This window comes from Pristiophorus japonicus, unplaced genomic scaffold (assembly GCF_044704955.1).
Source record: "Pristiophorus japonicus isolate sPriJap1 unplaced genomic scaffold, sPriJap1.hap1 HAP1_SCAFFOLD_425, whole genome shotgun sequence".
Taxonomy (NCBI): Eukaryota; Metazoa; Chordata; class Chondrichthyes; family Pristiophoridae; genus Pristiophorus; species Pristiophorus japonicus.
Window position 1 is genome coordinate 403600 of NW_027254146.1, and position 12315 is coordinate 415914.

The 12315-nt window shown below is 49.2% G+C and overlaps 1 protein-coding gene across 1 annotated transcript in view; it reads right to left on the minus strand.

Annotated features, from left to right (window-relative positions):
* Window positions 1-12315, minus strand: part of LOC139251238 (telomerase protein component 1-like) — a 71932-nt gene that overhangs the window by 34392 nt on the left and 25225 nt on the right. Inside the window, exons 8-12 of the mRNA XM_070873210.1 lie at window positions 8601-8731; window positions 6981-7138; window positions 5151-5260; window positions 2525-2615; window positions 721-904 (exon numbers count right to left, since the gene is read on the minus strand). Coding sequence (XP_070729311.1) covers window positions 721-904; window positions 2525-2615; window positions 5151-5260; window positions 6981-7138; window positions 8601-8731 — 674 coding nt within the window. The remainder of the gene's footprint in view (window positions 1-720; window positions 905-2524; window positions 2616-5150; window positions 5261-6980; window positions 7139-8600; window positions 8732-12315) is intronic.

Below are 12315 nucleotides of genomic sequence, written 5' to 3' on the forward strand. Positions count from 1 at the left end.
AGCTCCAACAACACTTAAGAAACTCAACAACATCCAGGACAAAGCAGCCCGCTGTTTGCCACCCCATTAAACATCCACTCCCTCCACCATCGACGTACCACGGCTGCAGTGTGTACCATCGATAAGACGCACTGCAGCAACTCACCAAGGCTGCTTCGGCAGCACCTCCCAAACCCACAACCTCTACCAACTAGAAGGACAAGGGCAGCAGATCCATGGGAGCAGCATCATCTCCAAGTTCCCCTCCAGTCACACACCATCCTGACTTGGAAATATATCGCCGTTCCTTCATTGACGCTGGGTCAAAATCCTGGAACTCCCTCCCGAACAGCACTGTGGGAGCACCTTCACCATACAGACTGCAGCGGTCCAAGAAGGTGGCACCCCGCCATTTTCTTAGGGGCAATTAAAAATGGGCAATAATGCAGGCCTTGCCAGTGATGCCCACATGCCAAGAATGAATTTTTTAAAACCCTACATATAGAGCGGAATATTCTGCTGCTGAAAGAGACATGTGTTGCTCCCAAGGCCACAGAGTCCAACTGTTCAACCCGAGCTTTAAGTGGGATGAACTCTGGGTGGGGCTCAGTACCAATTGTAGTCCCGGCAATGCTGCTCCACAGGGCACGTCCGACCGCATCCCCGGGATGAGGGGGCGATGACCCACCCACCAAAATCCCTGCCCCAGAACCACCCCAGCACCGTACCCGGCAGGGTTACCTGCGTTTCTCCAGCTCCTCCAGCTTCTTGGTCACCAGCCGGTAGATGAAGGAGACGCATTCGACACGGTTGTGGCGGGCTGGCGACCAGCCCCGGACCTTCAGGAACCGTGAGCGCCCTTTGGGCAGGCGGATTGACTCCAGGGCCTGTTGGACCAGGGCCTGCTTCGTCGGAAGGGGGTTGTCTGTCCGTGGGACACAGAGAAAGACTCGTGTTTATACAGCGCCCTCCGCCACCTCAGGACTTCCCAACACTCCTTACAGCCAATGAAGGACTTTACTTGAGGTGTGGTCATTGTGGGAATGTTGGAAAATGCACTCGATGATTTGTGCATAGCAAGATCCCACAAGCAGCAACATGATCAATGACCAGATCATCTGTTCGAGAGACGTTGGTTGAGGGAGAGACATCTCATCCAAAAGACAGCTCCTGCAGCACTCCCTCAGTACTGGCACTGGGAGTGCCGGCCCTGGATTTTGGTAACCGCCCCCAGTCCCTGCCCCCACCCCAGGGGGGGATCGCCCAAAGTCCCTGCCCCCCACCCCAGGGGAGATCTCACCCCAGTCTCTGTCCTCCACACTAGGGGAGATCTCCCCCAGTCTCTGTCCTCCACCCCAGGGGAGATCTCCCCCAGTCTCTGTCCTCCACCCCAGGGGAGATCTCCCCCCAGTCTCTGTCCTCCATGCTTCTTCCCTGTTTATTCACCGTTATATGTGCCTCCCCCTGCTCTACTCAGTTCTAATTGAACCGGCAGCCCCTTCTTCCCCCACACCCCCGGAGTCACTTCGCATTCTCTTCGCCCGCCCCCCCTTTCCCTCCCTCCACCCCCCTCCCACATCCCCTCTCTTTCTCCCTCCCTCCCCCATCCCCTCTCTTTCTCCCTCCCTCCCCCCTCCCCATCCCCTCTCTTTCTGCTTCCCTCCCCCATCCCCTCTCTTTCTCCCTCCCTCCCCCATCCCCTCACCATTTCGCCCCCACACTCCCTCCCTCACCATTTCGCCCCCACACTCCCTCCCTCACCATTTCGCCCCCACACTCCCTCCCTCACCATTTCGCCCCCACACTCCCTCCCTCACCATTTCGCCCCCACACTCCCTCCCTGCCTCACCATTCCCCACCCACACTCACTCCCTCCCTCCCCATTCCCCACCCACACTCCCTCCCTCCCTCCCCATTCCCCACCCACACTCCCTCCCTCCCCATTCCCCACCCATACTCCCTCCCTCCCCATTCCCCACCCACACTCCCTCCCTCCCCATTCCCCACCCACACTCGCTCCCTCCCCATTCCCCACCCACACTCCCTCCCCATTCCCCACCCACACTCCCTCCCTCCCCATTCCCCACCCACACTCCCTCCCTCCCCATTCCCCACCCACACTCCCCCACCATTCCCCATCCACTCTCCTCCCCATTCCCCCTCCCCCCCATTCCCCCTCCCCCCCATTTCTTCCCCCCCTGCCCATTCGCATTCCCTCGCCCCTCCGCATTCGCATTCCCTCGCCCCTCCGCATTCCCTCGCCCCTCCGCATTCGCATTCCCTCGCCCCTCCGCATTCCCTCGCCCCTCCGCATTCGCATTCCCTCGCCCCTCCCCAATTGCATTCCATCGCCCCCATTTCCTCCCCCCCGCCATTCCCACCCCATTCTCTCGCCCCCTTCCCCATTCCCTCGCCCCCTCCCCATTCTCTTCCCCCCCCCCCCGCAATCTGATAGATCAAAGCACCCCGCCCCCAGAACAGGTGATCTGATGAACAAACCCTGCCCTCCCCTAGGCCAGATGGGATAGTACAAACCCCCACCCACCTTTCTGCTCCAGCCTTTCCTGCAGCTCAGCGAGAACTTTGTAGGCAGAGAGGAATCGGAATGGGAATTGGCGGCTGTGGATCACCGAGTTCTATGGAGAGAGGGAGACAGAGGTTGGTCAGACATGGACCCTACCCAGGGATCAGCCTTGTACGTTAGAGAATCTTTCCATCGCACCGCACTGCTCCCCCCACCCCCTCTCCAACACAGCACCATGTCAGAGGACCAGGGTCCATCCTGTACCCAGTCCTGCAATCAGACCCATCAGAAGGAAGCTATTCGGCCCATTGTGTCTGTGCCAGCTCTTTGAAAGAGCTGCCCAATTAGTCCCACCCCCTGTACTTTTCCCTTAGCTCTGCAAATATTTCCTTTTCAGGTATTTATCCAACTCCCCTTTGAAAGTCACTATTGAATCTGCTTCCAGCTGATCATAACTCGTTGTGTAAAAACTGTCATGTATTCAACTGTCATTGTAACTCATGTATAAACTGACCTAAGTTGTACACAGTGAGAACATTAACCACTAGGTGGTGAACTTGTGGGAGACACTCCTAACCTGGACTTTCAGGTATAAAAGGGGAAGCTCCACCCACCTTCATCACTTCAGTGCTTGCTAATAAAGGTAACAGGTCACAGAGTGACCTTCTCTCTAGTATGGGCCTCATGTGCATTTATACTATTTATTAAGGACATATTAAAAACGTTCTTCCTCTTCTCCCTGCTGATCAGTGAAAACAGTTTCTCCCTATCTACTCTACCAAAAGCCCTCCTAATTTTCAATACTTCTAGTAAATCTCCTCTTAACCTTCTCTTCTCTAAGGAGAACAATCCCAGCTTCTTCAGTTTGTCCACATGATTGAAATCCTTATCCCTGGTACCATTCCAGTAAATCTCACATATGAAGACTTGGACTGAGATACCTGGAGGATTATTGCAATCTACACATCTTGACCCGATCCAGTTCTCTCCCGATCACCACACAAGTACCACTGGATTAGGACATTAAAATATAGGAGTAGGAGTGGGCTAAACGGCCCCTCAAGCCAGCTCCACCATTCAATATCATACCTGCTCTTCAACCTCAAATCCACTTTCTTGTACCATCTCCAGATCCTTTGCTGGCCTTAATATCCAAAAATCTATCAATCTCTATCTTCAATATACACAGACTGAGCATCCACAGCCCTCTGGGGTCGAGAATTCCAAATAGTCTTGCAGTGAAGAAATTTCTCATCAGTCCTAAATGGCCAACCCCTTATCCTGAGACTATGCTCCCCAGTTCTAGACTCTCCAATCAGGGGTAACAGAAAGAAAGATGTGCATTTATATAGCATATTTCACCATTACTGGACATCCCAAAGCGCTTTACAGCCAATGATGTACTTTCTGAAGTGTAGCTGTAATGTAGGAAATATGGCAGCCAAAATGGCACAGAGCAACCTCCCACAAACAGCAATGTGATAATCACCAGATAATCGTTTTTTGTTATGTTGATTGAGAGATAAATATTGACCAGGACACCGGGATAACTCCCCTGCTCTTCTTCGAAATAGTATCATAGGATCTTTTACATTCACCGAAGAGCAGACAGGGCCTCGGTTTAACGTCTCATCCAAAAGACAGTGCAGCGCTCCCTCAGCACTGCAATGGTGTGTCAGCCTAGATTTTTGTGCTCCAGTCTCTGGAGTGGGATTTGAACCCATAACCTTCTGACTAAGAGGCAAGGGTGCTACCAACCTAGTCAAGGCTGACAAAGCCTCTCACCACCTACCACCATCAATCCCTCTCAGAATCTTACATGTTTCAATTAAATCACCTCTCATTCTTCTAAAGCTAGAGAGCATAGGGCCCAGGATAGCAATCAGGATCTAATTTCTCCCTCACTGCAGACCGGGCCCTTCCTGCTCGGTGAAGCTCAGTACCAATTGTACCTGCAGTATTGTGTGCAGTGTTGGTCTCATTACCCGAGGAAGGATATACTTGACATAGGGGGAGTGCAACAAAAGTTCATAGACTGATTCCTGGGGGATTGTCCTATGAGGAGAGATCGAGTAGATTGGGCCTACATTCTCTAGAGTTTAGAAGAATGAGAGATGATCTAATTGAAACAAACATTCAATTTTTTTTTTTTAAATACAGGGCTTGACAGGGTAGATGCAGGGAGGTTGTTTCCCTGGCTGGGGAATCTAGAACCAGGGGTCACAGTCTCAGAATAAGGGGTCGGCCATTTAGGACTGAGATCAGTAGAAGTTTCTTCACTCAGAGGGTGGTGAATCTTTGGAATTCTCTACCCAGGGGGTTGTGGATGCTCAGTCGTTGAGTATATTCAAGGCAAAGATTGATAGATTTTTGGATATTAAGGGAATCACGGGATATGAGGATAGTGCAGGAAAGTGGGGTTGAGGTAGATGATCAGCCATGATCTTATTGAATGGTGGAGCAGGCTCAAGGGACCGAATGGCCAACTCCTGCTCCTATTTCTTATAAGGTTCCTACGTTATTGTAGCCCTGCTATGACTCAATTCTGGCTGGGAAGATAGGGGGTGGGGAGATGGAACCTGGGCTCTTCCTGCTCTGGGACTCCAGTCAGGAGGGAGTGTGATGGGCTCTTTCTGCTGGAACCTACCCTGTCCGTCAATCTTTTCAAATTCTGCTCATGGTGCCGGCGGCCCATCCCGGCCACGATCATGTTCCGCAAATTGCGTAACATTGCCATGAACGGGAGCTTCTGGTGATCTGGGGAGAACCAAGAGGGAGAAGAAAAAACAAATATTAAAAATATCTCTGCATTCGCTTCCTGTCTCACTAAACGTTACTTCTTGTTGTCACACTTCTATTACATTATGCTCCACACGAGCCTTCTCTTACCCTACTTCATCTCACCCCATCAATATATCCTTTGATACATTTCTCCCTCAAATAGTTATCTAGTTTCCCCTTAAATGCTTCTACGCTATTCACCTCAACTCCTCCCTGAGAGTTCTACATTCTCACCACTCTCCGGATAAAAAGCTTTCCCCTGAAATGCCGATTGGATTTATTAATGACTACCTTATATTTATGGTCCCTAGTTTTGGTTTCCCCCACAAGTGAAAACCTCTTGTCCACAGTTACCCGATCGAACCCTCGCAAAAGGCAATTGATACTAGCTCAATTGCTAAATTTAAATCGGAGATTGATAATACCTTTGGTTAACCAAAAGCTAAGGGATATGGGCCAATGGCGGGTATATGGAGTTAGGTTGCAGATCAACCATGATCTCACTGAATGGCGGAACAGGCTCAAGGCGTTGAATGGCCTACTCCTGTTCCTATAATCTTAAAGACCTCTATCAGGTCACCCCTCAGCCGAAAGAGACCCAGTCCATTCAGCCTTACCTGATTGTTAGAATCTCTCAGTTCTGTATCATTCTTGTAAATCTTTTGAGCACCCTCTCCAGTGCCTCAATATCCTTTTTATAATATGGAGACCAGAACTGCTCACATCACTCCAATTGTGGTCTAACCAAATTGCGATACAAGTTTATCACTTAAATAAGAATCGGTTGTGGCCCTGTGGAATGGGGTCACCCAGCAAAAGTCCAACATTTTCAGGAAAGGGGCGGGCGGAGTGGGGGGGGCGGGGGTCACTGATCGGGTAGTAGTGGATAATTGGCACCAAACTTGGGTTTTAGAAGGTTGTAGGGGGAACGTGAGGCTGAGGGAGGTGAGAAGTCCAAAGGTTGAGGTTCCCGGGAAAGAACGAATAAACGAGCAGGAGATGCTGCATAAGACTCCATTTGATCACAATGAGGATGGAGGGTGATGGAGACGGGGGATTCGGAGGGACAAGAGGATGATGCTTCAAGCAGTACTGGCAGAACAGAAAGATGCAAGTCACAGAGAGACAGGAGGAGAGAGAGAGAGAGAGAGAGAGACAAAGATACAGAGAAAGAGAAACCGAGAGAAAGACAAAAAGTGAAAGAGAAAACAAGAGCGAAAGAATGAGTGTGAGTTCGTGTGGGGGAGAGAGGGGGAGAGAGAGAGAGAGAGAGAGAGAGAGAATGAGAGACAGAGCGAGACAGACTCACAGGTGAGAAATAGAGCAAGAGAGAGTGGGGGGTCTGGGGGGGGGGGGGGGAAAGAGTGAGTGAGAGACACACAGGAGAGAAATAGAGCATGAGAGAGAGTGAGAGAGGGGAGTGAGTGAGAGAGAGAGAGACACAGACAGGCAGAGAATGAAAGGCAGACAGTAAGAGAGAGGATCACTATGTTCCTTATCCTCGGACAGTGCATCTCTCCCTCAGTACAGGCACCAGGAGCGTGGCCCAGATCGTGGAACCTTCTGATTCATTAAGAGCGAGACTGACGGAGTTGGACAAGTGGTGCGGGGAGATGTTCTGGCTGATCCCAGGAGTTCACTGTAATACACACATTCCAGGCCTGTGAGTGGACCAGCGGTAGACACACTGACGTACCTATCAGCTCTTCCCAGCCTTTCCTGGTGCTACCGTGCAGGGAGAGCTGCCTCTCCCAAGTCTCCGGCACTTGCAACTTCATCCTTTTCCCCGCTCTGCAAGAATCCCACTGCCCCGGCAACCGGCTGCGGGCGAACGACTGGAGATCGGACGGGTACCTGGGAGAAGCAGGAGGTACAGGAAAATTCAGTTAGAATGCAAGGGGATGAGAAGGGAAAACTTGAAGGTGGGGGCTAAGATGATACCTGGGACAGTGTTTCTAACCTGTGCTGTACCTGCCCTGGGAGTGTTTGATGGGACAGTGTAGAGGGAGGGAGCTTTACTCTGTATCTGACCCGTGCTGAACCTGCCCTGGAGTGTTTGATGGGACAGTGTAGAGGGAGCAGTTGTTGTTGGAGAGTGTGCAGGGGACAGATGAGTGAGGTTTACATAGAATGTAAGCACAGAAACAGGCCATTCGGCCCAATGCTGGTGTTACTGCTCCACAGGAGCCTCGTAAGACCTTATTTCACCTCACCCCATCAGAATATCCTTCTATTCCTTTCTCCCTCACGTACTTATCTAGCCTCCTCTTAAATGCATCGATGCTATTCGCCTGAACTACTCCTTTGTGATAGCGAGCTCCTCATTCTCACCACTCTCTGGGTAAAGAGGTTTCTCCTGAATTCCCCATTAGATTTATTAGTGTTTAAGGAGACAGTTGGTAGTGAAGGAAAGAACAGAAAAGCTCAACAATGACTCATTATTTTTGTTCAAAATACTTCACGAAGTTAACTTTGAAGAGACCAAAGCCCAATCTTCCCCAACAAGCTATTTCAGAATCGGATCACCCTCTCTAATGTTTCACTTCAGTCCCACCTAAACATATTGTTCTTCGCAGCTTATACCCAGGTCTCCCTCTTGCACAATCCCAAATTTAATTGCTCCACCATTTGCAGCTGCTTCGACCCCAAGCTCTGGAATTCCCACCTAACGATTCTCCGCCTTTAAGACCCTCCTTAACACCTACCTCTTTGACCAAGATTTCAGTTACCTCTCCTAATATCTCAAGTGGCTTGGAGTCTATTTCTGTTTGATATCGCTCACGTGATGCTTCTTGGGACATTTTAGGACATTAAATGCTCTGTATAAATGCAAGTTGTTGTCTCCTTGTACTGCTGTCATGCTTTTTCCAACCGTCCTGACCATAAGCCTTATTCCTTAGTGAGGGTGGCAGAACTGGACACAGTGCTCCGGATTTTGACCTAACCAAATCACCACATATTGGCCATCATCGACTCCGGCTGCCCTGCCAAGGGGAAATGCACGTCAATTTTCCAGCGTTGGCATCCTCCATCTTTGAAGAGCATCAGATCAACCAATGCACAGGCCCAGATGGTGAAAGCCTCCTTAAACAGGGCATGCCCATTGGCAAAGCTCACTTCGCAAGACCTCCCCTCTCTCTCGGAGGGTAGACTCTAGGCACACATCACCTGCACTCACGTCTCTGAAAGGTTAAGGGTTTCAAACCGCCATCACTGATTGGCTGCCGCAAGGTGGAGCCATCAACCAATTAGCAACCAAGGGGCTTCGCCGTCAGGAGTGTGACCCACCCCTCTCCCGCCTGTGATCCACTCTCACCTTCGACCCAACAGGCACATGATGTGATAGGCCGGCTCCTTCAGATGGAGCCAGCGGATCAGCTTCTTCAGAGAGAATTGGTCGATCACCTTTGCCTTGTCCTCCTTCAGAGCCGGAGAAGATTCAGCAACCTGAGACAGGAGCAACAGTTCAAACCTTTGTCATGCATCAGCTAACATTCCACGTGAGGCCAGGAATCAACCCAATGTGAAGTTAACACGGACCAACCCCTTCCCACTGTACATAATCCCAATCCCTTCCCATTCACTCCCACTGTACACAATCCCAATAACCCAATCCCTTCCCATTCACTCCCATTGTACAATTCCAATAACCCAACCCCTTCCCATTCACTCCCACTGTACACAATCCCAATAACCCAATCCCTTCCCATTCACTCCCACTGTACACAATCCCAATAACCCAATCCCTTCCCATTCACTCCCACTGCACACAATGCCAATAACCCAATCCCTTCCCATTCACTCCCACTGTACAATCCCAATAACCCAATCCCTTCCCATTCACTCCCACTGTACACAATCCCAATAACCCAATCCCTTCCCATTCACTCCCATTGTACAATCCCAATAACCCAATCCCTTCCAATTCACTCCCACTGTACAATCCCAATAACCCAATCCCTTCAAATTCACTCCCACTGTACACAATCCCAATGGACCCAACCGCTTCCCTTTTGCTCCCAATACACAGTCCCATGAAACATCCCCCTTCCCTTTGTACATAATCCCAATGGACACAACCACTTGCACTTTTTCAGGTTCCTAAGAAAGAATGAATTAGTGTAAGAAAGAGTGAGGACTCTGGGAGGAGAGAATGAGTGGGATGGGGAATTTGGAGGAATCACGAGTAGAGAGGTGCACTGGACAGAGCAGTGAGGACAGACAACAACTTTTATTTATATAGCACCTAGAATGTAGTAAAGCATCCCAAGGTGCTTCACAGTAGTGTTATAAGACAAATCAGACACCGAGCCATAAAAAAGAAATGACAGCAGGTGACCAAAAGCTTAGTTAAAGAGGTAGGTTTTAAGGAGCCTCTTAAAGGAAGAAAGAGAGATAGTGAGGCAGAGAGGTTTAGAGAGAGAGAGAGAGAGAGAGTTCCAGCGCTTAGGGCCCGGCCACCGATGGATGAATGATTATAATCAGGGATACACAAGAGACAGAATTAGAGGAGCGCAGACATCTTGCAGGGTTGAGGCGCTGAAAGAGATTCATCATCATCATAGGTAGTCCCTCGGACGAGGATGACTTGCTTTCACACCAAAAGGGATGAGTTCGCAGATGTTTCAATGAAGGACCCAATAAAAAAAGGGATGAGGTCCTACGAAACGAATTTAAGGAGCTAGGAGCTAAATTAAAAAGTAGGACCTCAAAAGTAGTAATCTCGGGATTGCTACCAGTGCCACGTGATAGTCAGAGTAGGAATCGCAGGATAGCGCAGATGAATACGTGGCTTGAGCAGTGGTGCAGCAGGGAGGGATTCAAATTCCTGGGGCATTGGGACCGGTTCTGGGGGAGGTGGGACCAGTACAAACCGGACGGTCTGCACCTGGGCAGAACTGGAACCAATGTCCTAGGGGGAGTGTTTGCTAGTGCTGTTGGGGAGGATTTAAACTAATATGGCAGGGGGATGGGAACCAATGCAGGGAGACAGAGGGAAACAAAAAGGAGCCAAAAGCAAAAGACAGAAAGGAGATGAGGAAAAGTGTAGGGCAGAGAAACCCAAGGCAAAGAACAAAAAGGGCCACTGTACAGCAAAATTCTAAAAGGACAAAGGGTGTTAATAAAACAAGCCTGAAGGCTTTGTGTCTTAATGCAAGGAGTATCCGCAATAAGGTGGATGAATTAATTGTGCAAATAGATGTTAACAAATATGATGTGATTGGGATTACGGAGACGTGGCTCCAGGATGATCAGGGCTGGGAACTCAACATTCAGGGGTATTCAACATTCAGGAAGGATAGAATAAAAGGAAAAGGAGGTGGGGTAGCATTGCTGGTTAAAGAGGAGATTAATGCAATAGTTAGGAAAGACATTAGCTTGGATGATGTGGAATCTATATGGGTAGAGCTGCAGAACACCAAAGGGCAAAAAACGTTAGTAGGAGTTGTGTACAGACCTCCAAACAGTAGTAGGGATGTTGGGGAGGGCATCAAACAGGAAATTAGGGGTGCATGCAATAAAGGTGTAGCAGTTATAATGGGTGACTTTAATATGCACATAGATTGGGCTAGCCAAACTGGAAGCAATACGGTGGAGGAGGATTTCCTGGAGTGCATAAGGGATGGTTTTCTAGACCAATATGTTGAGGAACCAACTAGGGGGGAGGCCATCTTAGACTGGGTGTTGTGTAATGAGAGAGGATTAATTAGCAATCTCATTGTGCGAGGCCCCTTGGGGAAGAGTGACCATAATATGGTGGAATTCTGCATTAGGATGGAGAATGAAACAGTAATTTCAGAGACCATGGTCCAGAACTTAAAGAAGGGTAACTTTGAAGGTATGAGGCGTGAATTGGCTAGGATAGATTGGCGAATGATACTTAGGGGGTTGACTGTGGATGGGCAATGGCAGACATTTAGAGACCGCATGGATGAAGTACAACAATTGTACATTCCTGTCTGGCGTAAAAATAAAAAGGGGAAGGTGGCTCAACCGTGGCTATCTAGGGAAATCAGGGATAGTATTAAAGCCAAGGAAGTGGCATACAAATTGGCCAGAAATAGCAGCGAACCTGGGGACTGGGAGAAATTTAGAACTCAGCAGAGGAGGACAAAGGGTTTGATTAGGACAGGGAAAATGGAGTACGAGAAGAAGCTTGCAGGGAACATTAAGGCGGATTGCAAAAGTTTCTATAGGTATGTAAAGAGAAAAAGGTTGGTGAAGACAAACGTAGGTCCCCTGCAGTCAGAATCAGGGGAAGTCATAACGGGGAACAAAGAAATGGCGGATCAATTGAACAAGTACTTTGGTTCGGTATTCACTAAGGAGGATACAAACAACCTTCCGGATATAAAAGGGGTCAGAGGGTCTAGTAAGGAAGAGGAACTGAGGGAAATCTTTATTAGTCGGGAAATTGTGTTGGGGAAATTGATGGGATTGAAGGCCGATAAATCCCCAGGGCCTGATGGCCTGCATCCTAGAGTACTTAAGGAGGTGGCCTTGGAAATAGCGGATGCATTGACAGTCATTTTCCAACATTCCATTGACTCTGGATCAGTTCCTATGGAGTGGAGGGTAGCCAATGTAACCCCACTTTTTAAAAAAGGAGGGAGAGAGAAAACAGGGAATTATAGACCGGTCAGCCTGACCTCAGTAGTGGGTAAAATGATGGAATCAATTATTAAGGATGTCATAGCAGTGCATCTGGAAAATGGTGACATGATAGGTCGAAGTCAGCATGGATTTGTGAAAGGGAAATCATGCTTGACAAATCTTCTGGAATTTTTTGAGGATGTTTCCAGTAAAGTGGACAAAGGAGAACCAGTTGATGTGGTATATTTGGACTTTCAGAAGGCTTTCGACAAGGTCCCACACAAGAGATTAATGTGCAAAGTTAAAGCACATGGGATTGGGGGTAGTGTGCTGACGTGGATTGAGAACTGGTTGTCAGACAGGAAGCAAAGAGTAGGAGTAAACGGGTACTTTTCAGAATGGCAGGCAGTGACTAGTGGAGTGCCGCAAGGTTCTGT